The sequence below is a fragment of the Pseudophryne corroboree genome, chromosome 5 (assembly GCF_028390025.1).
Source record: "Pseudophryne corroboree isolate aPseCor3 chromosome 5, aPseCor3.hap2, whole genome shotgun sequence".
NCBI lineage: Eukaryota > Metazoa > Chordata > Amphibia > Anura > Myobatrachidae > Pseudophryne > Pseudophryne corroboree.
The window spans coordinates 189,120,469-189,147,922 of NC_086448.1; the positions used below are offsets into that span (position 1 = coordinate 189,120,469).

The window sequence follows — 27,454 nt, forward strand, 5'->3', positions numbered from 1 at the left end:
TTCTATTCGCAATTCTTCTAATCTTTCGTTCACACTTCTGCTAAGCTAAGATACACTCCCAAAGGGCGGCGGCTTAGCGTGTCAATGCTGCTAAAAGCAGCTAGCAAGCGAACAACTCGGAATCACCCCCTTAATGTAACAAGGCCTCAGCATGTCCCAGTTTGCTAATTTTTAGGCTGCACTGTTTGCAGCTATTACAGGGGGGCCCACACTGTTCCTGCCCTAGTTAGACGCAACCATTCCAGGCTATGAGCGCTGGTGTATTGATAACGTTTGGGAGAGAGGGGACACACCTAGGGGTCTATTCAATTACACATGAAGCCTCACTCATCTACCCTTCTCTGGTGCGCCATGGTGCACCAAGGTTTATTAGCATAAACCCATCATCAGCTGCAATACAATACAGAGAGAACAATACAGCAGGGGATTAAATCATTACAGCAGGAGATTAAATCCGACAGCACTGGCTCAGTTAATCTTGTTAAAGGGATAGATGAGCAGGGCTCTATCTGTACTGTCTGATTTTGAAAAAAGTCGGAAATACTGCACTTTGCAACTTTTTTAGGTCGAATTTGGCTTTGACCGATTCAATTATAGTGCAGTTTTTCCTACTTTTAAAAAAATCTGACTTGTTGGAAAACACGTGGATCGGCGGATTAGTTTGCAGGTGATTCCGACAGTTTTTTGGCCCGTTTCCAACAATGTAAATCCGACTTTAAAAAAAGTCGTATTGAACCTGCCTGAATTGCCCACAATGAGGATCGGACAGCCTTTTAAAATAATTTTCTTAGGGCACTTTTTTTTTTAAACTATTTTATATTTTTAGCACTAAAATATTACTCGTCTTGGTCGTGTTGAATGATATGAAGAGTGTCTTCAGTAGTCAGCACCATGATACGCTTAAAGAAAATATTAATGCGCTTAAACCGTATCTGCATGAGGACACCCTTACAGCTTTATTTTGAATCGCACTTATTGTAAGTTATATACATCTCCAAATAAACGCATGCCTGGACTTCCCTTGCAGCTCGCACAATAAAACCTGGATTGTCTCCTATCTGGGATGTGCTTTGTTCAATTGTTCGTGTTTTGTAAAACCAACCAAGCTAACCAGCACTTATATCACAAAGTGGCCACTGGTGATCACTTGTTTTACTGACCTTGGCTGACATCTCCACATCTAATAAATTCTATAAATATGATACAGATCAGGAATATCATTATGTTCTCATCCTTCTTAGAATATGTACTTAGCTCAGCTATAAACTGCTCCTTGCAGCTAAACCCAGATTTTCCAGCAAAACAGCTTTAAGCAAAGCGTTTTAGTTCATTTTAGCCAGATAAGGGGTAGAGTGCATCTCACACTGCACTGAGAGATAGCAGCATGCATTAGAGACACATTACAATATAACAATACATTTCAATCTATCTTCTCAGCAGTCTAAACTCACTCTCGATAATGGGAGCACTCCGGTCATTGATCTCAGTTACTTTTCTTAAACGTGCCCCTTTGTGAATGTCTGACAGTAATGCAGATCTCCCTCCTGACTCCTGCTTCAGTTTTGGGGGTGCTGAACGGCCCTGTTAAATAAACAAATCAATTAATTAAAACACATTACCCCATTGGGCCTTATGCAGAGTTAGAAATTTGATCCTGGAGCAAACCATGTTGCAATGCAATTTATTTGCATGCAGGGAAAATTCTGGTAGTTTTTGCATGTAGCAGACAATGGGCCTGTGGCAGGTGCAGTTGTATTAAGCATAGCTGCTGCAAGGAGGCATACGGTAATGCAGCTGAGGGTGTCTGGTATAAATAGACGAATCCTTCATACTTGTGTGATCAAGTGCTGCGTTCGAGAACGCAACATCAGATCACTCTGTGACACCATTGGCCGTCGCAGCTCCGTCGCTGAGGCAAGGAAATCTACGTCGGAAGACAGAAATGCCAGCCCTGGCATAAAATGTAGGCGACACACCTCCCTCTTTCTGAAACAGAGGCCATTGCTGCCCCTTCCCCACCCCCAAATGGCTGCATACTGTCAATCACCTGATGTCTGCAGCCCCTGGGAGTACAAGTGCTGTGAATGTGCAATGGGCCTAATTCAGACCTGATCACTCGCTAGGGATTTTTTGCACTGCTGCGAGCAGATAGTCGCCGCCCATAGAGGAGTGTATTTTTGCTTTGCAAGTGTGCGATCGCATATGCAGCCGGGCGGTACAAAAAATATTTGTGCAGCTTCTGATTTGCCCAGAACTTACTCAGCCCTTGCGATCACATCAGCCTGTCCGGTCCCAGAATTGACGTCAGACACCCGCCCTGCAAACCCTTGGACACGCCTGCGTTTTCCAAACACTCCCAGAAAACAGTCAGTTGACACCCACAAATGCCTTCTTCCTGTCAATCTCCTTGCGATCAGCTGTGCAAATGGATTCTTCGCTAAACCCATCGCACAGCAACGATCCGCTTTGTAACCGTGCGACGCGCCTGCGCATTGCAGTGAAAAAACCTAGCGTGCGATCAGGTCTAAATGACCCCCAATGTACCAAACATTAATACATTGCGTCTTTTCACTGATAGCAACCGGACCTGAATCAGACCCACTGAGCAGATTTGTTTTTAGACTGTAATTTCGAATTTTATGAAGGACGCACCCCTCCCAACCATAAATCGGTTAAAAAAAAAAAAACTTTCAAGAGAATATATGACCTGAAGTTTATGTAACATTCTTTGTAATGGTTTTAGCAGTTTTAAAAAATTGTTGCATTTTGCAGAATTACATTGAATAAACTATACTGAATATAGCCACAAGAGGGCAGTGATTGCTCCATGAACATTTCTTGCAAAGTATATAAACTGCATTAATCATACTGCATACTTCTAGGAATATTTCCGTCTCTCCTTTATTAAGTGTAGCAATGTATTTATTGGCAACATTAGACATTACTGAAGATTACAGTAGCATAACTCACAGTAGCATTGTCCCAATTTAGGCAAAACAATCAAATGTAAATTTGATTTAGAAACATGTCATCGGAGTACACACTGGAGGGGGGCGCAACGTAGTGCTGCAGGGGAGAAATGTGTAAAAGGGGCACAGTGCAATACGCATTGATTTTGAATAGCGTTAAATGTGAAAAGATGTGACAGATATGTTTATAAAACCTGGAATTGTCAGCTTGTAGTTTATCATAGGAAATCCTAGATGTTTCCATTCCCACAAAAAGAACAGAAAGTATTTTATACAATTTCTTTCTCAATCTAGTTTATTAGGGTCTTGATGTATCATTCCTATAAATGCGGTCAAACCTCTGAAAACAGTTTGCTGCAATCCCTATATGCGATATCCGGACTGCCAGCACTGCAGTCCCTATTGAATGCTATAGAGATATGATGTGCTGATATGCATCAAGCTCTGCTTGTTCCCAATAGGCAACCCATCTTACGATGGTGCTGCCTCTAGAAGCCGATGGGCTTCTTAATGCAGAGTTCCCCTGAGGACGACTGCTGCATATGGGCAGTAGGACCCTTGGTCATAAACCCATATGTCCTCACAACACAGAGGACAGCTCTTATCAGTATCTCAGAGCAGTCATTATTTTTCCAAATGATATGACGTAATAGAAACAATAAGGGGAAGCGGTAAAAATACAGCTAGCCGGGATTCTGGCAGTCATAATGCCGACACCGGAAACCCGCTTAACACTGCAATGCTGCTGCTGGAATACCGGCACCACAGTCTATTCTCCCTCTGTGGGTGTCCACGACACCCATAGAGGGAAAATAGAACCTGTGGCGAGGTCAGAGAGCCTGCAAGGGGCTTTCTAGCACTCTCCCCACTGTCTGCACTACGGCAACCGGGATCCCGCCGTCGGGATCATGACAGCCGGGATCCCATCCGCCGGTATTTCATACTGATCACACAATAAGAGTACTCCGTGGCTGTGATATGTCAGTACTGGGGACCTTATTCATGTTTGTACATAATGTTGTTCACGCAACTGAGCAAATATCGGCAGATTGCGTATGCTCCATGATCTCACTGCACATTTGTCAAGATGCCGCTTGTAGTGAGAACTTTTATGCAGTCATTGACGGCACAGGACCATTGGGGGAGATAATCAGCAGTGGCAGCAAAAATGTAGGCATGTCATGGCAGTGACGGGATGTGTATCTGCCTTTAGCTGCGATCAAGTAGAGAAACATGGCGCCAGCGTCACTACTGCTGCACCCAGTCTGCATGACGGTGGACCTAGTCAAGGAGTCGATGCTGTGTATGTGTACAGAGGACTTTGCGATAGCGTCAGTGGGCGTCTATCTCCTTTTCTGGGCGGCAGTTTCATTTGTGATGATTAGCAAATCCATAGCTTAAAAGTTTGCAGCTGCGTAGGAAAATGCGTATAAACAAAAGTAGTAGTGTGTTCCAATTATATTCAAGCTTGTATTGATATAAACTTTCATTTATACTGGCAAATATATGATAAATCCCTTAATCAGCCAGTGTTGTGGAATAACTGAGCAGGTGAGGAAAGCTCTATTGTCCCAAGCTCACTTCTCCATGTATTATGCTCAGACCATTGCAGTGAGCTATCCAATATTCATTAGGGGGTGGGTAAATCTGACATGTTTCATTGTTTTCACAATTTCCTCATCTATAAGAATTTTTATATGATCTTTATTGAGAATGCTGTATGGTTTTACTGTTTTCCTTAAATACTGTATAAAAGTATACATGCGGGTAAATTTACTAAGCTGGGAGTTCTATTTAAGATGGGATGATGCCCATAGCAACCAATCAGATTCTACTTCTCATTTATCTAACACCTTCTAGAAGATAATACCTGGAATCTGATTGGTTGCTATTGGCAACATCCCATCTTAAATAGAACTCCCATCTTAGTAAATTTACCCCATGGTTTATATTTCTCAATGTCATTTTTTTTATTTAAAACGGTTTGCTGTTCAGTGTGTTAACACTAAAGATTAAATTTTACAATCAAAGTATGTGGTGAGTAGTGATTGCGGTCACTATTAACTGAGAGAAACTAAACACAGGAAATCAGATTGTAACTTATTTCAGCATATAAGCAGAAGTGAAGACGCTTGATACAGACATCAGGCATATTCACCTTCTTGGAGTTCTTTTCCTGTCAGATACTTTTCAACCTTGTTTAGGTGAAGGTGAGGACGGTCAGTGCCAGGTGGACAGTTTGACTGAGGCAGATACACCTGCCAAGCTGTAACAACTGTGCTACAACACTCTCAAGCAGGACAGGAAATCTTCAAACCCATATCTAATATGGATTACATACGTTATCCCGGCGGACGGGATGCAGCTGTCAATATCCCAACAGCGGCAACCCGCCCGCCAGAATGCCAGCAGTGAGGCGAGCACTAAGAGTCCCCTTGCAAGCTTGCTGCGCTCGCCACGCTGTGGGCTCGGTGACTCGCTGCAATCGCCACAGGATCTATTCCCACTCTATGGGTGTCGTGGACACACACGAGTGGGAATAGCCCTAGTGTGCCAGGATTCTGGCTGTCTGTATTATAGGCTGTCGGTATCGACAGTATTAACGCCAGGATCCCGACAGCCGGAATTTTAACTGTATCCCTCTAGCCTGGTGGGGTAGATGAGAGAATTAACACCTTTCTTTACACAAGCTGTAACATATCAGGGACAGTTTCCTTGACTGCTTCAGCTGAAAATTATTGGAATAAGAACAGTTTTGCAGCCCCACACTGCTGTTACTTTGGGGGGGGGGGGGGAAATCCCCATAATATTTAACAGATCTTTCCTGTTATCTGCCCGCCATTTTATTTTTCCTGTTCTCTGCCCGCTTCTCCAGTTATGTGCCCACCACTGTCATTACTTGCCCGCTGCCTCTTGTTTTGTGCCTGCCTACTGCCTCTTGTTATGTGCTCGCTGCCTCCTGTCAAGTGCCTGCACACTACCTCCGGTTACAGTATGTGCCTGCCCGCTGCCTCCTGTTATGTGCTCGCTGCCGCCTGTCAAGGGCCTGCCCACTGCTTCCTGTTATGTGCCTGCCTACTGCCTCTTGTTATGTGCTCGCTGCCTCCTGTCAAGTGCCTGCCCACTGCCTTTTGTTATGTGCCTGCCCGCTGCCTCCTGTTATGTGCTCGCTGCCTCCTGTCAAGTGCCTGCCCGCTGCTTCCTGTTATGTGCCTGCCTACTGCCTCTTGTTATGTTGCTGTTATCTGCAAAGACCTTCTATGTGCTCTTTGCTGCCGCTATCTACTGCTTCTCCTGTTATTCACTGAACTTTGTAAATCCGAACACATATGCCCACACGCAGACAGTGGAATCCAATCCATGTGGGGAATGGTGAAATTTAAGAACAAAACCAATTGGGGAACTCATACGAGCATGTTGGATTCGTACCTATGAGAATTTAGAGTGGAGGGTAGATAACATAAAACTTGTCCTCAGTGGCGCCTTCATCATTTTTAAGTCATAACAATATACACCAAGGTGAAATGCATGAAGCCCAATGGACAGTGGGTGCCATGCTGCTGAGGCTCGCCGTCAGGCATTCCCTATATACACAGGCCATTTTGAGTTAAGGGACAAATTGTAGAGTGCAGTCTAGCACAAGGTGTTGCCCCCCCTATACTTCCTACCCTTCAGCTCACATCCCACGCACAGTCTCTTCATGTTTCGAAGGCTGGAGGCATGCCATGTGGGTGTTGTATCACAAGTAGAAATTATGTAGCTGTGGGTAAAGCTTTAATTGGTTGACAATAAACAACATAATTCTAGGATGTGATCACAGACTTTGCAGAGTGTACTAGGAAAGTATAAAGCAAGCAGAAATTGGGACCTTCTTCTCAAGCAGAAAAAGTCCTGCACAGAGATATTTATGGTGATCTTGTTGGTTTAGTTTACGGACATTAATTCAGATTCACTGCTTGTATTCCAAGCTGCCTTACAGTTCTGTTGAGATCATATGTTCTGGACTGAAAAGTGCACAAGTGTCTAATTATTTCATACTGCAGGCGCAGCTGCCATGCCTCCATATCCAGTTTCTTGTTTCCCATTAGAGAGGCAAAGTGCGGCATACAGTAATTACAGCTGAGTGTGCGTCTGTATGGCCATGCCTATGATACCACCGCTCCTCTATTCTCCACTTCTGTGTGCTTTCCTCCACATGTAAGTATGTCCCTCCCCCTCCATGTTTGTCCTATCCTCTGTCTGTGTCTCTGCTCCACCTCTGTGTCTGTCACCATCTCTCCATCTGTATGTGTGGCTATCTGTTTCCATATCTATGCCTGATTTATGGAGTGGTTGGGAGCTATTCTTGTGCTGCACACGGTGGAGGACAGCACCTCAAATGCATGCACCAATTTAATGGCAACACAGATGGTATGGAGTTAGTATATACTCCCCGTGCTTGCACTGGCGCATAGACTGATGTGCTTGGCCAAATAAAGGTCTATAAAGCGCTGCGGAACATGAGTGTGCTCTATAAATTACTGGTAATAAATAATGGTGAATTTTTCACTACAACTGGTGGCACACTGAACAAGATTTAAATATTGCCAAGGCACACTCAAATATAATTATGATGCATGGTGCAGTTGCGTGTCCTAGGATGTCATGTCGCAGCTTCTCCACAGGTAACGCCTGAGCCACATCTGAGAAAGCCAGAAGAACCCAACACTGCCCTAGCCCAAAATTAGAACTGGCTCTGCAACTACTAATCCCACCAGTATTGTTTGTTTCAGGGCCTCGGTAGCGGCAAAACACTGATGGGCCTGGCTGTGCTTCTATGGCGGCACACCTGGAACATGCTCAGGGCACACTAGTGTGCCACGGCACAGTGATTGAAAAACACTGCCTTACAGCCACACACCCCCATGTTGGCTATTTTTACTCTCACTCCAAATCCTCATTACACCACCGTGCATCTGCCTCTTATGTACTATAATTGCGTAAATTAGGCCCCTTGTAAATGTCCTGCAATCCTTCCTCGATGTTATCAGAGATTAATATCTGACTTTCACAATAAAGTACTGTGGTTTTGCTTTTCAAAGTAGAATTGTCTGAGGACACCTGTTTGCTAGAGCTTGCTTTGCTAGTGGTGATAGCCAGCTGTCGCTTTAATTCTCCAGGAGCAGCTGTAGAATAGTAGAAAGATTTAATGGATACCAGCGCTGGCTGTGTAGATAATTCAGTAAATTATATATATATATGTTTGTATTAACACATTTATTAAAAATACACAGTGATGAATTCAAAAGGAATAGAATTTCATAAGTATAAAAGATCAATAAAATCTCGTATTAATAAAAGGTGTTCACTCAGGACAGTATTAGGTCAGTTTCTTATCTGGCTAGGACTCTCCCTTTGTAGGAAATTGCAAAACGCTGCATTAACAAAAAAAAATTTTTACCGGATGATTGTTACAGTTCCGATGGTGATCCACTTCATATAGGATACCAACTGTTTAGAAATAGGTAAAAGTTCTAGCCAGATAAGCGCGTATTTTACTCCTCGTACATAGCGCATATTTTACTCCGTTCTGAGGTTCAGGGACTCATTTTTGTAAAATCTCCGAGGACGCTACAGCCAATCCCTTGTTGTGAATTGCATAAATAATGCTTCCTAGCTGTGAGGCGGAGCCTTACCATTCCTCTTGGCAGTGGCCCCCCTTCTGGTCACGTGCAGAGGCTTCCAGGGCGATGGGCAGAGCATGAAGAGGCCGGGCCCTGTGCTACACTGTCTGTATGTGCTACGGGGGGGGGGGGGGGGGGTCTTCAGTTTGCCGGCTGTCGGGATCCCGGCACACAGTATACCGGCGCCGGCATACTGACACCTTTTCTCCCTCTTGGGGGTCCACGACCCCCATGGAGGGAGAATAGACAACGTGGCACGCGTAGCGTGGTGAGCGCAGCGAGCCCGCAAGGAGCTCATTTGCGCTCACCCAGCTGTCGGTATGCCAGCGGTCGGGATTCCGACGCCGGCATGCTGACCGCCAGGAGCCCAGCCGCTGGCATACCCTACTACACCCCTACAGGGCAGGGTGTGGCAGTGTATGTGGTGCGGCCTGGAGGTGAGCGCCAGTGACTGCATATGTGCTGTGGGGGGAGAGCGACTGAGTAGCAGGTGCCTGGACTTGCGGTGGCGGGCGGCTGGGGAGGCTGATCATGTTGCTTTAGGGAGGTCAGAAAGGGATACAATGATAGGCATACCTCAGAGATGGCTGTAATTTATGTGCTGAGTGCAGTTACCAGCAAAGGCAGACAGCACAGTGAGTCCCACTGAAGTTGATAGCTCAGCACATAAATTACAGGTAATGACTCAATTTCCAATGGCTGTGCTGAGTGTCCTGACAGCCCAGCAGCACTGTCACCCTCTCTAACTCCCCCCCCCCCCCCCCCTTCCCAACACTTTTGTAGTGCCTAAATCCAGTATTTGGCTCCTGTCACTGTAGCACTATAACTCCATTACATATATAAAATGTATTATTTAATAATGTGTATTTAGTAATTTATTGTCTAGGATCGTCAGCATACCGACGGCTTGATCCCGGCCGCAGAATGATCACTACATTCCCTTTTAATCATATCATTTATGCAGCTACCTATGTCAGTGATCATAAAATATACGCTATAGAAAGTGAGGGACCTGGTTTAAGCTGCGAGGAGGATGGGGGGGTGTCAGGTTTAGGCACCCTCTGAGAAAGTTCGGCAATGATTGGGGTTAGGTTTAGGCTGCTGGAAGGGAGTGTTAGGGGGCCATTGGGGCAAGGTAAGTATACTTACATTCCACCTGTCGGGACTCTCAACATCGGGATGCGGCGGTCGGTATTTTGACCGCCACCATTTCAATCTCAATCTGTGTAGGACATGTGGGGTGGACATAGGGGAAGCTTAAAAGCATAAATTGTGTTGGGACCCAGAAAATGTGGAGTAGAACCCCATTTTTTTAAAGTAAGGGGTCCTTGGGATCCACATTTTTTTTTGCTCCACGCGATCACTGTTACTTTGGGGTTATTGACCATCCCCGTACCAGCTGCTACTGACAGCGCACTTGGAAAAATCTATTCTTTCTTTGGTAGAATAGTAGAAACCTTTCTATTCCTTTGATCCTCTGGTACAGGCAACACATTGGGCCTGATGCAGAGCTGCAGCTATACAAGTTCAGAAATAGGTCTCTGCCTATATTCATAGCCAGCTGCATCTACTGTATGTGACCGCACCGTATGTTGATGAGAAGGGGAGCCAGCAACACCAGCTCTATTCTTGGTGCAGGATATTCATACAAATACGTGCAGATACCTGCATATGCTCACCTCTGAATAGTCAGCAACACTGAATCAGGCCATAATAAGTAAATGTATCTATGCCTTGGATTAGAGAGGTAGTGGGTGCATTTAAACTGAGCAGGTGCTCCAGCAAGACATCTTTGGTGCTTGGCTCCTTGTGACTGCAGCAGAGCTGAATAGTCTCTGATTACATACCCAATACTGGCACCTTATAGTTAATTACAATATGCTTAGAGTTTCCATGATTTCAAGGATATTTGCTTAGTTTTGCTGTAACCTCTATTCGCTGCAGCTGATATCCAGTTTTTCAAGTAAAACAGCTTTCAGCCGAGCATGGTAGCCAATTTTGGTCAGATAAGATAAGTAGAGAGCACAGATCTGAGAGATAGCTGCAGACATTGGAGACACCACAACATGACAATACACATTTCAACTTTCCTGCATCTCACCAATTCAGTCAGCTATGAAACAATACTACCAAGGTGCCCCACACACCAAACACCTATACAGACCCACGGACGGCGGCACTCAGGGGACTTTGCAGCAAGACAAACCTCTAATTGCTATATATATATATATATATTTATTTATATCTCCAAAGCCGGCAGCACTCTCAGGTAATTAACAGATTGTCTTAACTTCTACGTTTCGATTTACTTAAAAGTCGTCATCAGGAATGCCAAGCGCAGCTACTTCTATATATATATATATATATATATATATATATATATACACATACACACATACATACATACACACACACACACAATATATATATATATATATATATATATATATATACACATATATATACATATATACACATATACACACACTAGAAGAATAAAGCAGCAGCACTCAAGGACTTGTATAATCAAAAAAATGTATTGTATTAAAGCATTACAGAATAATGCAGGTGCCAACGTTTTGGGGCCTGCAGCACCTTTGTCAAGGTGAGTGTCAAAGCGGCTGTGGGCCCCCCGTAACGTTGGCAACTGCATTTTTCTGTAATGCTTTAATACAAGATTTTTTTTTGATTATACAAGTCCTGGAGTGCCGTTTGTTTTCTTCTTCTTCTTCTTCTTCTTCTTCTATACTTACAATATCCGACGGAAGGCACCTGGGCACCTTAGCAGACTTTGAGGAGTGCTGTACTACCTCTATGCAATATATAAGGAGATTTATGGTAGACTTACCATGGCTAAATCTCTTTCTGCGAGGTACACTGGGTTCCACAGGGAATACATCGGGTGTAGAGATGGATCTTGATCCAGAGGCACCAACAGGGCTAAAGCTTTAGACTGTCCCAGAATGCATTGCTGGGCCTCCTCTATAACCCCACCTCTAGGCACTGTGAGCTCAGTTTTATTAACCAGTCCAATGCAGAAGCAGGTAAAAGAGAAGGCAGATGTTAGTCACATAGAACCACATTCTAATGACAGGAGAAGGGACTAGTGGCTAATGCCATACAAACCCAAAGAAGCTAAGTGCGTCAGGGTGGGCGCCCGGTGGAACCAATGTACCTCGCAGAAAGAGATTTAACCATGGTAAGTCTACCATAAATCTCTTTTTCTGCAGCGGTGTACACTGTGTTCCACAGGTAATACATTGGGGATGTCCCAAAGCAGTTCCTCAAGGAAGGGGACGCACCTTAGCGGGTATGAGAACACGTCGTCTAAAGGTAGCATCCAGGGAGGCGGAAGTATCAAAGGCATAGAACCTAAAAAAACATGTTCACTGAGGACCACGTTGCCGCCTTGCACAATTGTTCTGCGGACGCGCCACGACGGGACGCCCAAGAGGGTCCAACAGACCGAGTAGAATGGGCTTTAATAGCAGCAGGAGCTAGGAGTCCAGCCTGCGCATAAACTTGTGCAATCACCATTCTAATCCACCTGGCCACATTTGCTTATTCGCAGGCCAGCCACGTTTGTGGAAAACAAACAGTACAAAGAGGGTATCTGATGTCCTGATAGAAGCAGTCCCCTCCACATATATACGGAGAGCCCGTACCACATCCAAAGACCAAAAGACAATTCGGAAGAGATGAAGGCTGGAACCACAATCTCTTGATTAAGGTGAAAAGATGACACCACCTTAGGAAAATAACCAGGGCGAGTTCTAAGAACTGCTCGGTCATGATGAAATATCAAAAAGGGTGGACGACAGGACAAAGCACCTAAGTCTGACACCCTTCTAGCAGAGGCAATAGCCAGCAGAAACAGGACCTTGGTTGTGAGCCATTTAAGGTCCACTGACTGAAGAGGTTCAAATGGAGACTCTTGTAGGGCATTCAGGACAACAGACAAATCCCATGGAGCCACAGGAGGGACATAGGGAGGCTGAATCCGCAGTACGCCCTGAGTGAATGTATGAACGTCAGGTATAGACGCAATTTTTCTCAGAAACCACATCGACAAGGCAGATATGTGAACCTTGAGGGAGGCCAGACGAAGTTCTAAATCCAGGCCTTGTTGCAAAAAAGCAAGAAGTCTGGAAGTACTAAACCTGGAAGCATCGTAATTCTTAGCAGCACACCAGGTGAAGTAAGAATTCCAGACCCTATAATAAATCCATGTGGAAGTCGGTTTGCGGGCCTTTAGCATAGTTTAAAAAATCCTTTGGCCCTCAGGAGTGAAGCTTCAAGAGCCAAGCCATCAAAGCCAGTCTGGCCAGGTCTGGGTAGACACAAGGGCCCTGAACGAGGAGGTCTGAGCGTTGAGGAAGTAGAAGAGGACGCTCTATCGATAGACCCTGCAGGTCTGAGAACCAGTGCCGTCTGGGCCACGCTGGAGCGACTAGAAGTAGTATTCCTCCTTCTTGCTTGAACTTCCATAGTACCCTGGGCAGAAGTGACACTGGAGGGAACACGTAGGGCAGCCAAAAGTTCCATGGAATTGCCAGTGCATCCACAAACGCTGCTTGAGGATCCCTTGTTCTTGATCCGAAGACTGAAACTTTGTGATTGTGTCGTGACGCCATCAGGTCTATATCTGGTAGACCCCACTTGTCCAATAGGAGATGAAAGACTTCCTGATGAAGACTCCACTCTCCGGCGTGTACGTCCTGACGACTGAGGAAATCCACTTCCCAGTTGAGGACTCCCGGAATGAAACTGCCGATATTGCTGGCAGATGGCGTTCCACCCAACTAAGGATTTTTGACACTTCCATCATCGCCATGCGGCTTCGAGTGCCGCCTTGATGGTTTATGTATGACACCGTGGTGGCGTTGTCTGATTGTACTTGAATAGGCCTGTTCTGTATCAGAGGCAGGCAAGAGTCAGAGCACTGAACACTGCCCGCAATTCCAGAATGTTTATCAGGAGGAGAGATTCCTCCTTGGTCCACCGAGCCTGGAGAGAGTGTTGCTCCAGCACCACGCCCCAACCCTTCAGACTGGCGTCCGTAGTCATCAGGACCCAGTTGGGGATCCAGAAGGGACGGCCCCTGCTCAACTGCTGGTCCTGTAGCCACCCGCTCAGTGACAGACGAACCTCCAGAGTCAAGGAGATCATTCGAGACTTGATCCGATGAGGCAGGCCATCCCACTTGGAAAGGATTAACCTCTGCAGAGGGCGGGAATGGAATTGAGCATACTCTAGCATGTCAAAAGCCGACACCATGAGGCCTAGTACTTGGATCGTCGAGTGTATCGACACTCTTGGGCAAGAGAGGAAGTATCTGATCCTATCCTGAAGCTTCAGGACCTTCTCTGGAGACAGAAACAGCCTTTGACTGTGTGTGTCCAGCAGTGCCCCCAAGTGCACCATGCTCCGAGCAGGGACCAGCGAGGACTTCTTCCAGTTGACGAGCCATCCGTGGGCTTGTAGGAAGTGTACCATCAGTTGTAGATGACTAAGGACGACATCTTGGGAGATCGCCAGGATCAGCAAGTCGTCCAGATACGGCAGGATCCAGATTCCCTGATGATGCAGGTGAGCCGACATCATGGCCATAACCTTGGTGAAGATCCGAGGGGCTCTGGCCAGTCCAAACGGCAGAGTCTGGAACTGATAGTGAAGGTTGCCAATAGCAAACCGCAGATATTGCTGATGCGATATGGCATTAGGTATATGCAGATAAGCATCTTGTATATCCATGGATATCATATAATCTCTGGGTTCCATGGCCAGTACAATCGAGCGCAGCGTTTCCATACGGAACTTGGACACTCTCACAAATTTCTTCAGTGAATTGAGGTTGAGTATAGGCCGGAAAGACCCATTGGGTTTCGGCACTAGAAACAGGGTCGAGTAGTATCCTCCGCCTCTTTGGGACAGGGGTACTGGCACTACCACTCCTGTATCCAGGAGGGAACGCACAACCAGGTGAAGAGCTTGCGCCTTCAACGGATCCGAAGGAATAACAGTCGTGCAGAATTGGCGAAGTGGACATTTCTTGAAAGAGACTGCGTACCCGTGAGAGTTGACTTCTCACACCCATGCTTCTGAAGTGATCTTTAACCAGACCTGGGTGAACTGCAGAAGTCGGCCTCCCAAACCTGCTACACCCCGTCATGCAGCAGGCTTGTCTTGTTTGGAAGCAATAAATAGTGGAAAACTGCTCTAATCAAGCTGGTAACAATCCCCAGGTGCTGCGGGAGGGGGTTACTCTAGACAAGAAATACAAAAGGGATTTTTCCCACGCACTCTGCTGGCTGTTAGTAAGAAGAACTGTATACACTATGTAATAATAGAAAATTTAGAGCTCTTCGTTACATATGTTTTGCAAAAGATATGATAAGCCTCCAGGCCACTTCACGGCTGCTCTATTGCTGGAGGTCCCTAACTAAGCATAAGTCCAGGGCTTGGACCCCACAAAGTCGGCTCAGGCCCGACCACCCTAGGGCAGCACACCATTGAAATACTAAAGTGTTAATATGTGTTAAGAAAGAAGCAGAAGCTATGGGTTAGAAAGTGCTACAAAAATAAGGGTGTTAATAAAATACTCAAAAGAGTAATATTAGTGAAAAAATAAGAGTGTTACATAAGTGCTAAATAAATAATATGGCGTGCTACCCCAAGGTGGCCCAGCCCCACCAGACCTGGGGGGTACCACTCCCCAAACCCATGCACAGCATAATAATAATAATAATAATAATAATAATAATAATAACATCCACTATGGGTCATACAATTGCTTAATGTATGGCCACATGATAATGGCACATACTAAACATATCCAGATTGAGAGCTAGTTTACCTGGAGGCACCCCTGTATCCTCCAAATGGCACCACAGGACCCAGCGTGCCCTCCTAATGCTGGCTCCATCTATGCCTCACTGAACTGCAATAAATAGTGGAAAACTGCTCTAATCAAGCTGGTAACAATCCCCAGGTGCTGCGGGAGGGGGTTACTCTAGACAAGAAATACAAAAGGGATTTTTCCCACGCACTCTGCTGGCTGTTAGTAAGAAGAACTGTATACACTATGTAATAATAGAAAATTTAGAGCTCTTCGTTACATATGTTTTGCAAAAGATATGATAAGCCTCCAGGCCACTTCACGGCTGCTCTATTGCTGGAGGTCCCTAACTAAGCATAAGTCCAGGGCTTGGACCCCACAAAGTCGGCTCAGGCCCGACCACCCTAGGGCAGCACACCATTGAAATACTAAAGTGTTAATATGTGTTAAGAAAGAAGCAGAAGCTATGGGTTAGAAAGTGCTACAAAAATAAGGGTGTTAATAAAATACTCAAAAGAGTAATATTAGTGAAAAAATAAGAGTGTTACATAAGTGCTAAATAAATAATATGGCGTGCTACCCCAAGGTGGCCCAGCCCCACCAGACCTGGGGGGTACCACTCCCCAAACCCATGCACAGCATAATAATAATAATAATAATAATAATAATAATAACATCCACTATGGGTCATACAATTGCTTAATGTATGGCCACATGATAATGGCACATACTAAACATATCCAGATTGAGAGCTAGTTTACCTGGAGGCACCCCTGTATCCTCCAAATGGCACCACAGGACCCAGCGTGCCCTCCTAATGCTGGCTCCATCTATGCCTCACTGAACTGCAATAAATAGTGGAAAACTGCTCTAATCAAGCTGGTAACAATCCCCAGGTGCTGCGGGAGGGGGTTACTCTAGACAAGAAATACAAAAGGGATTTTTCCCACGCACTCTGCTGGCTGTTAGTAAGAAGAACTGTATACACTATGTAATAATAGAAAATTTAGAGCTCTTCGTTACATATGTTTTGCAAAAGATATGATAAGCCTCCAGGCCACTTCACGGCTGCTCTATTGCTGGAGGTCCCTAACTAAGCATAAGTCCAGGGCTTGGACCCCACAAAGTCGGCTCAGGCCCGACCACCCTAGGGCAGCACACCATTGAAATACTAAAGTGTTAATATGTGTTAAGAAAGAAGCAGAAGCTATGGGTTAGAAAGTGCTACAAAAATAAGGGTGTTAATAAAATACTCAAAAGAGTAATATTAGTGAAAAAATAAGAGTGTTACATAAGTGCTAAATAAATAATATGGCGTGCTACCCCAAGGTGGCCCAGCCCCACCAGACCTGGGGGGTACCACTCCCCAAACCCATGCACAGCATAATAATAATAATAATAATAACATCCACTATGGGTCATACAATTGCTTAATGTATGGCCACATGATAATGGCACATACTAAACATATCCAGATTGAGAGCTAGTTTACCTGGAGGCACCCCTGTATCCTCCAAATGGCACCACAGGACCCAGCGTGCCCTCCTAATGCTGGCTCCATCTATGCCTCACTGAACTGCAATAAATAGTGGAAAACTGCTCTAATCAAGCTGGTAACAATCCCCAGGTGCTGCGGGAGGGGGTTACTCTAGACAAGAAATACAAAAGGGATTTTTCCCACGCACTCTGCTGGCTGTTAGTAAGAAGAACTGTATACACTATGTAATAATAGAAAATTTAGAGCTCTTCGTTACATATGTTTTGCAAAAGATATGATAAGCCTCCAGGCCACTTCACGGCTGCTCTATTGCTGGAGGTCCCTAACTAAGCATAAGTCCAGGGCTTGGACCCCACAAAGTCGGCTCAGGCCCGACCACCCTAGGGCAGCACACCATTGAAATACTAAAGTGTTAATATGTGTTAAGAAAGAAGCAGAAGCTATGCTTAGTTAGGGACTGATTAGAGCAGTTTTCCACTATTTATTGCAGTTCAGTGAGGCATAGATGGAGCCAGCATTAGGAGGGCACGCTGGGTCCTGTGGTGCCATTTGGAGGATACAGGTGTGCCTCCAGGTAAACTAGCTCTCAATCTGGATATGTTTAGTATGTGCCATTATCATGTGGCCATACATTAAGCAATTGTATGACCCATAGTGGATGTTATTATTATTATTATTATTATGCTGTGCATGGGTTTGGGGAGTGGTACCCCCCAGGTCTGGTGGGGCTGGGCCACCTTGGGGTAGCACGCCATATTATTTATTTAGCACTTATGTAACACTCTTATTTTTTCACTAATATTACTCTTTTGAGTATTTTATTAACACCCTTATTTTTGTAGCACTTTCTAACCCATAGCTTCTGCTTCATTCTTAACACATATTAACACTTTAGTATTTCAATGGTGTGCTGCCCTAGGGTGGTCGGGCCTGAGCCGACTTTGTGGGGTCCAAGCCCTGGACTTATGCTTAGTTAGGGACCTCCAGCAATAGAGCAGCCGTGAAGTGGCCTGGAGGCTTATCATATCTTTTGCAAAACATATGTAACGAAGAGCTCTAAATTTTCTATTATTACATAGTGTATACAGTTCTTCTTACTAACAGCCAGCAGAGTGCGTGGGAAAAATCCCTTTTGTATTTCTTGTCTAGAGTAACCCCCTCCCGCAGCACCTGGGGATTGTTACCAGCTTGATTAGAGCAGTTTTCCACTATTTATTGCAGTTCAGTGAGGCATAGATGGAGCCAGCATTAGGAGGGCACGCTGGGTCCTGTGGTGCCATTTGGAGGATACAGGGGTGCCTCCAGGTAAACTAGCTCTCAATCTGGATATGTTTAGTATGTGCCATTATCATGTGGCCATACATTAAGCAATTGTATGACCCATAGTGGATGTTATTATTATTATTATTATTATTATTATTATGCTGTGCATGGGTTTGGGGAGTGGTACCCCCCAGGTCTGGTGGGGCTGGGCCACCTTGGGGTAGCACGCCATATTATTTATTTAGCACTTATGTAACACTCTTATTTTTTCACTAATATTACTCTTTTGAGTATTTTATTAACACCCTTATTTTTGTAGCACTTTCTAACCCATAGCTTCTGCTTCTTTCTTAACACATATTAACACTTTAGTATTTCAATGGTGTGCTGCCCTAGGGTGGTCGGGCCTGAGCCGACTTTGTGGGGTCCAAGCCCTGGACTTATGCTTAGTTAGGGACCTCCAGCAATAGAGCAGCCGTGAAGTGGCCTGGAGGCTTATCATATCTTTTGCAAAACATATGTAACGAAGAGCTCTAAATTTTCTATTATTACATAGTGTATACAGTTCTTCTTACTAACAGCCAGCAGAGTGCGTGGGAAAAATCCCTTTTGTATTTCTTGTCTAGAGTAACCCCCTCCCGCAGCACCTGGGGATTGTTACCAGCTTGATTAGAGCAGTTTTCCACTATTTATTGCAGTTCAGTGAGGCATAGATGGAGCCAGCATTAGGAGGGCACGCTGGGTCCTGTGGTGCCATTTGGAGGATACAGGGGTGCCTCCAGGTAAACTAGCTCTCAATCTGGATATGTTTAGTATGTGCCATTATCATGTGGCCATACATTAAGCAATTGTATGACCCATAGTGGATGTTATTATTATTATTATTATTATTATTATTATTATTATTATTATTATTATGCTGTGCATGGGTTTGGGGAGTGGTACCCCCCAGGTCTGGTGGGGCTGGGCCACCTTGGGGTAGCACGCCATATTATTTATTTAGCACTTATGTAACACTCTTATTTTTTCACTAATATTACTCTTTTGAGTATTTTATTAACACCCTTATTTTTGTAGCACTTTCTAACCCATAGCTTCTGCTTCTTTCTTAACACATATTAACACTTTAGTATTTCAATGGTGTGCTGCCCTAGGGTGGTCGGGCCTGAGCCGACTTTGTGGGGTCCAAGCCCTGGACTTATGCTTAGTTAGGGACCTCCAGCAATAGAGCAGCCGTGAAGTGGCCTGGAGGCTTATCATATCTTTTGCAAAACATATGTAACGAAGAGCTCTAAATTTTCTATTATTACATAGTGTATACAGTTCTTCTTACTAACAGCCAGCAGAGTGCGTGGGAAAAATCCCTTTTGTATTTCTTGTCTAGAGTAACCCCCTCCCGCAGCACCTGGGGATTGTTACCAGCTTGATTAGAGCAGTTTTCCACTATTTATTGCAGTTCAGTGAGGCATAGATGGAGCCAGCATTAGGAGGGCACGCTGGGTCCTGTGGTGCCATTTGGAGGATACAGGGGTGCCTCCAGGTAAACTAGCTCTCAATCTGGATATGTTTAGTATGTGCCATTATCATGTGGCCATACATTAAGCAATTGTATGACCCATAGTGGATGTTATTATTATTATTATTATTATTATGCTGTGCATGGGTTTGGGGAGTGGTACCCCCCAGGTCTGGTGGGGCTGGGCCACCTTGGGGTAGCACGCCATATTATTTATTTAGCACTTATGTAACACTCTTATTTTTTCACTAATATTACTCTTTTGAGTATTTTATTAACACCCTTATTTTTGTAGCACTTTCTAACCCATAGCTTCTGCTTCTTTCTTAACACATATTAACACTTTAGTATTTCAATGGTGTGCTGCCCTAGGGTGGTCGGGCCTGAGCCGACTTTGTGGGGTCCAAGCCCTGGACTTATGCTTAGTTAGGGACCTCCAGCAATAGAGCAGCCGTGAAGTGGCCTGGAGGCTTATCATATCTTTTGCAAAACATATGTAACGAAGAGCTCTAAATTTTCTATTATTACATAGTGTATACAGTTCTTCTTACTAACAGCCAGCAGAGTGCGTGGGAAAAATCCCTTTTGTATTTCTTGTCTAGAGTAACCCCCTCCCGCAGCACCTGGGGATTGTTACCAGCTTGATTAGAGCAGTTTTCCACTATTTATTGCAGTTCAGTGAGGCATAGATGGAGCCAGCATTAGGAGGGCACGCTGGGTCCTGTGGTGCCATTTGGAGGATACAGGGGTGCCTCCAGGTAAACTAGCTCTCAATCTGGATATGTTTAGTATGTGCCATTATCATGTGGCCATACATTAAGCAATTGTATGACCCATAGTGGATGTTATTATTATTATTATTATTATTATTATTATTATGCTGTGCATGGGTTTGGGGAGTGGTACCCCCCAGGTCTGGTGGGGCTGGGCCACCTTGGGGTAGCACGCCATATTATTTATTTAGCACTTATGTAACACTCTTATTTTTTCACTAATATTACTCTTTTGAGTATTTTATTAACACCCTTATTTTTGTAGCACTTTCTAACCCATAGCTTCTGCTTCTTTCTTAACACATGTTAACACTTTAGTATTTCAATGGTGTGCTGCCCTAGGGTGGTCGGGCCTGAGCCGACTTTGTGGGGTCCAAGCCCTGGACTTATGCTTAGTTAGGGACCTCCAGCAATAGAGCAGCCGTGAAGTGGCCTGGAGGCTTATCATATCTTTTGCAAAACATATGTAACGAAGAGCTCTAAATTTTCTATTATTACATAGTGTATACAGTTCTTCTTACTAACAGCCAGCAGAGTGCGTGGGAAAAATCCCTTTTGTATTTCTTGTCTTGTTTGGAAGCAGGCTGACGAGCAGCCCATGATTGTTTTGTTTTCGGCATAGTGGTTTTGGGAGCATGAGCTTGTCTCGGGTATGTCTGACCCTTCGCTTTCCCCTGAGGTCGAAAGGAACGAAAAGTGGTACTCTTTGCCTTCTGTGCAGAAAGATTAGTATTCGGGAGAAATGCAGTCTTAGCAGCCGCTAAGTCAGTCACAATCTCTCCCCAAATAGGATGTCTCCCTTAAAAGGAAGTACCTACAAGGTCTTTTTGGAGTCCAAGTCCACCTTCCATGACCTCAACCACAGAATTCGGCGAGCCAGGATGAACATAGTTGATGCCTTGGCCGCCATTACACCTGCCTCAGAGGACGCCTCCTGAATATATTGGGTGGCAGTGGTAATATGAGACAGATATTGTCTGGCAGTGTCAGATATATCCTGAGGCAGCTCAACCTCTATTGCCTGAACCCATGCTTCAATTTCTTTTGCGGCCCAGGAGGCCACTATAGTGGTCTATGTACAGCACCTGTAAGGGAGTAAATAGATTTCAGGCATCCCTCCACACGCTTATCTGTCGGTTCCTTCAGTGAGGTGACAGTGGTGACAGGCAGAGTAGATGACACCACAAGACGGGTGACATGGGAATCCACCAGCTGTGAATTTTCCCACTTGTTGCACAACTCAGCAGGGAGAGGATAGGGAGCTAGCATCTTTTTAGATAGGGAGAATTTCTTTCCTGGAGAAGACCAGGGTTCCTGATGTACTGTATGTCTACTAAGTGGTCAGAATGTGGTAAGACTACTTTAGCTACCTTCTGACGTTTAAACTTATCAGTAGTGGCATCTACATCATCATCGATATGTTGAATCAGCTTAATATCCTCCCTACTAGGTCAGAGACATCAACCTGAGTTGTAGGTTCCTTGTCAGAAGCAACTGAACCAGTGTCTGGCGGATCAGTATACTCCCCATCCTCATCCTCATCAGAAGTATCATCTGATATATTAGTGGATTGTGAGGAGGAAGCGGCCTGCTTAGATGACCACTTGACCCCAGAGGGACGTGGGGTAGGTTTTTGTCTAACCAAAGATTGATTCAATTGCTGCAACTGGGTAGACAAATTATCCACTCAATGCGGATTCACCAAAGGGACAATATGTGGCTGCAATGGCACAGGAGGTCCCATAGGGGCTGCAAGGCATGTCACAAGCATATTGAGAATAGTTGAGAATGCCACCCAAGGTGGCTCCTGATTGGTTACAAGCTGCGGACTGACTAGGAGATGTATGACACATATTACACAGATCATCAATTAAAGCTCCCCCCTCAGCCAAATCCCTGGCGCATGCGCTGCATGATACAGGAGCGTCCATGAATTTCCCGCCCTCTGTGTTAGACATTTGTGATTGTAACCGCAGAGCGTATGAGTATGATATAGCCAGACAGAGTACAATACCTGCAAATAAATCCCCTAGTATGTGACAGCGTACACAGGACACGACAGCAGCGTCTAAACCCGGTACTATGTGACTGCGTACACAGTACACAACACCAGTGAATAAATCCGGTATGATGTGACCGAGTACACAGTAGAATACACTTAACGGTAAATACTGTGCAGCACTATATATGAGACCCTGACGCACCTAGTCCTTTAGGGTACAGAATACAGTGATAGCTATAGCTGGGATACACTGAAAGTTAAATCCACACAGCGGATACAGGCACACACAGTCACAGTGACAATGCAGATAATTATTTTAGTGAGACAATAAAACTGCACTGGACTAGTATATATGTATATATATATATATATATATATATATATATATTTATTTATATAAAAACAATGCACGGTCTGAGACCGGATGTATATATCAGAATACTCGTACAATATATTCTGGTAGAGGTACACTTGTTTTTGACTAACACTGTCTTAAAATGACATGTAGAATATTTAAGTATCTGTAAAATCACAGCGCTGATGAATCAGGTGGATTTACAGAGGAGACCTTGCCATGCAGTCCCGGAGACCACTCGCAGCTAATCATAGAAGATGGCGTCCACTGTCTCAGTCAGGGAGTGAGGGAGAGTGTGAGGCAGCTCCAGGGCGGGAACACCAGCAGTAGATGGTGCCCGGAGCTTGGGGAAGGGCTACAGGTCAAGCGCCTTTTCCCCTATGCTCGTCCTCACCAATGGGTACTATGGAGCCTATTAAAGTGGATATTTTACTATCTGACCTGTGCTCCCATGCCCTGGTGGATATAGTGGGGTCCCTGCTCTGACACAGTGTCACGCCAGTGTCACGGTTCGGCTCCTTAAACCACGAGCGGAACGCGATTTTAATACCGGGTCCCGCCTCAGTAGCAGCCACGCGATCCAGGAGAGCGTCTGCAGTGGTGTGCTTTGGATCCGGAGGGTCTCCGCCGCAAGTACCCGGGAACAGAGCCAGCTGGAGTATGCGACGCCGTTGGGGAGGTGATGGAGCCGCAGTACAGTATGTCACACTGACATATGAAGTGCTGCAGCCCTTGAAGTCTTCTAAAAAGCTTTTTCAGGGCTGCCTAGCGCAGCCCCCCCTGTTAAGTGACCTGCTTCATGCAGGCACCAACTCTAAAACTGAGCTCACAGTGCCTGGAGGCGGATTATAGAGGTGGCCCGCAATGCATTCTGGGACAGTCTAAAGCTATAACCTGTTGGTGCCTCTGGATCAAGATCCATCTCTACACCCCGATGTATTCCCTGTGGAACATAGTGTACCCCGCTGCAGAAATATACATATATATATATAAAATAAGATTTTACTTACCGGTAAATCTATTTCTCGTAGTCCGTAGTGGATGCTGGGGACTCCGTAAGGACCATGGGAATAGACGGGCTCCGCAGGAGACAGGGCACTTTAAGAAAGAATTTGGATACTGGTGTGCTCTGGCTCCTCCCCTCTATGTCCCTGCTCCAGACCTCAGTTAGAGAAACTGTGCCCAGAAGAGCTGACAGTACAAGGAAAGGATTTTGGAATCCAGGGCAAGACTCATACCAGTCACACCAATCACACCGTGTAACTTGTGATAAACTTACCCAGTTAACAGTATGAACAACAACGGAGCATCAGATCAACCCTGATGCAACCACAACATAACCCTTATTTAAGCAATAACTATATACAAGTATTGCAGAAGAAGTCCGCACTTGGGACGGGCGCCCAGCATCAACTACGGACTACGAGAAATAGATTTACCGGTAAGTAAAATCTTATTTTCTCTAACGTCCTAGTGGATGCTGGGGACTCAGTAAGGACCATGGGGATTATACCAAAGCTCCCAAACGGGCGGGAGAGTGCGGATGACTCTGCAGCACCGAATGAGCAAACACAAGGTCCTCCTCAGCCAGGGTATCAAACTTGTAAAACTTTGCAAGTGTGTTTGAACCTGACCAAGTAGCTGCTCGGCAAAGCTGTAACGCCGAGACCCCTCGGGCAGCCGCCCAAGAAGAGCCCACCTTCCTTGTGGAGTGGGCTTTTACGGATTTTGGAAGCGGAATGAGCCTGCTGAATCGTGTTACAGATCCAGCGAGCAATAGTTTGCTTTGAAGCAGGAGCACCCAGCTTGTTGGATGCATACAGGATAAACAGCGACTCAGTTTTTCAGACTCTAGCCATTCTGGCTACATAAACCTTCAAAGCCCTGACCACATCCAGCAACTCGGAATCCTCCAAGTCACGAGTAGCCACAGGCACCACAATAGGTTGGTTCATATGAAAAGATGACACCACTTTTGGCAGAAATTGTGGACAGGTCCGCAATTCTGCCCTGTCCATATGGAAAACCAGATAGGGGCTTTTATGTGACAAAGCCGCTAATTCTGACACACGCCTAGCTGAAGCCAAGGCTAATAGCATGACCACCTTCCACGTGAGAAATTTTAACTCCACGGTTTTGAGTGGCTCAAACCAGTGTGACTTCAGGAAACTCAACACCACGTTAAGATCCCAAGGTGCCACTGGAGGCACAAAAGGGGCTGAATATGCAGCACTCCCTTTACAACGTCTGAACTTCAGGAAGAGAAGCCAGTTCTTTTTGAAAGAAAATGGATAGGACCGAAATCTGGACCTTAATGGAACCCAATTTCAGTCCCAAAGTCACTCCCGACTGTAGGAAGTGAAAAAAAACGGCCCAGCTGGAATTCCTCCGTAGGGGCATTCCTGGCCTCACACCAAGCAACATATTTTCGCCATATACGGTGATAATGTTGAGCCGTCACATCCTTCCTAGCCTTTATCAGCGTAGGAATGACCTTATCCTGAATGCCTTTTTCTGCTAGGATCCGGCGTTCAACCGCCATGCCGTCAAACGCAGCCGCGGTAAGTCTAGGAACAGACAGGGCCCCTGTTGCAACAAGTCCTGTCTTAGAGGCAGAGGCCACGGGTCCTCTGTGAGCATTTCTTGCAGATCTGGATACCAAGTCCTTCTTGGCAAATCCAGAACAATGAGTATTGTTCTCACTCCTCTTTTCCTTATGATTCTCAGCACCTTGGGTATGAGAGGAAGAGGAGGAAATACATAGACCGACGGGAACACCCACGGTGTCACCAGTGCGTCCACAGCTATCGCCTGAGGGTCTCTTGACCTGGCGCAATATTTCTGCAGCTTTTTGTTGAGGCGGGATGCCATCATGTCCCCCTGTGGCAGTTCCCACCGACTTGCAATCTGCATGAAGACTTCTTGATGAAGTCCCCACTCTCCCGGGTGGAGGTCGTGCCTGCTGAGGAAGTCTGCTTCCCAGTTGTCCACTCCCGGAATGAACACTGCTGACAGTGCGCTTACGTGATTCTCCGCCCAGCAAAGAATTCTGGTGGCTTCTACTATCGCCACCCTGCTCCTTGTGCCGCCTTGGCGGTTTACATGAGCCACTGCGGTGATATTGTCTGACTGAATCAGAACCAGTTGGTCGCGAAGCAGGGTCTCCGCTTGACCTAGGGCGTTGTATATGGCCCTTAGTTCGAGGATATTGATGTGAAGGCAAGTCTCCTGCCTTGACCACAGCCCTTGGAAATTTCTTCCCTGTGTGACTGCCCCCCACCCTCGGAGGCTTGCATCCGTGGTCACGGGATCCGGTCTGAAGATCGACAGTATCTAGGTCGACAATGTTTAGGTCGACCACTATAGGTTGACAGTCACTAGGTCGACATGGATGGAAGGTCGACAGGGTTTCTAGGTCGACATGTGCTAGGTCGACAGGTCTAAAGGTCGACATGAGTTTTTCACATTTTTTTTTCTTTTTTTAAATTTTTTCATACTTAACGATCCACGTGGACTACGATTGGAACGGTAATCTGTGCCGAGCGAAGCGGTAGCTGAGCGAAGGCACCATGCCCGAAGCATGGCGAGCGAAGCGAGCCATGCGAGGGGACGCGGTGCACTAATTTGGGATCCCGGTCACTCTACGAAGAAAATGACACAAAAAAAATAAAAATCCTCATGTCGACCTTTAGACCTGTCGACTTAGCACATGTCGACCTAGAAACCCTGCAAAGGGGAAGGAGAAAAGAAGACTCTTTTGTGGGCGCACTCTTATTATTCTTGAAATCTCAAATGAAGCAATGAGTATTATAAAAATATAATTTTATTAACAATATCAATAAAATAATTAATTAGTAGTTGGATATACAAATAAAGAAAAAAAGGAAAGAAAGAAAACAAAAAGAAACTGGAACGAATGATATAGGCGTAAATGCTTGATGAACGTTCCAGTGCTGTCCGGGTTTCAGACACAGATTTGCCACCGCTAACTGCCTGATAATATAATCCTGAACTGAAACAAGTCGATAAGCAGCTCCTCAATGATAATGGTTATATTACTAGCCACTTGTATTAAAGAAAGAGAATAGAAAAGATTGAATAGATGAGATAAATCTGCTGTCAGTGTTAGACGCTGAGCATGGTCGTCCCAATCTTCTACTGAACTGAGTATTCCTCAATAGTCTCCCACTTGAGTACTAACTCAGCCCAACACTGCTTAGCTTCCAAGATCGGAAGGATTCGGGCGTTGCCAGTGTGGTATGAAAGTAGAAAGTATATCCAATGTTGGTGGGCTCTGGAATCACTGATGAGAGTTCACGAAAATTGTAGTAAGAATAGGATAGTTGATAGATGGGAGAAGAAAATAGGGGATCTGCTGCCAATGTTAGACAGGGACGGATGCCCCTGAATCAATGGTGAGAGTCCTGAAAATAGGTAAATATTGGAAAGAAATAGTGGAGATATGAGGAAAGCAAATTGAAACTAAATTGCTCTAATTAGCAACCTGTAGTGGGTTAAGGCTGAAACACTATGACATTAGTTAGATGAGTGAGAGATTTCTTGGTAATTACTAGAGA

The 27,454-nt window shown here is 45.3% G+C and overlaps 1 protein-coding gene and 1 pseudogene across 1 annotated transcript in view; both read right to left on the reverse strand.

Moving 5' to 3' along the window:
- The window catches only part of WIPF3 (WAS/WASL interacting protein family member 3), a 227,157-nt gene that overhangs the window by 53,994 nt on the left and 145,709 nt on the right, over positions 1 to 27,454 (reverse strand). The window contains exon 3 of the mRNA XM_063921961.1: positions 1,452 to 1,581. Within this exon, the coding sequence (XP_063778031.1) occupies positions 1,452 to 1,581 (130 nt within the window). The remainder of the gene's footprint in view (positions 1 to 1,451; positions 1,582 to 27,454) is intronic.
- LOC134930267 (5S ribosomal RNA) lies at positions 27,030 to 27,148 on the reverse strand (annotated as a pseudogene).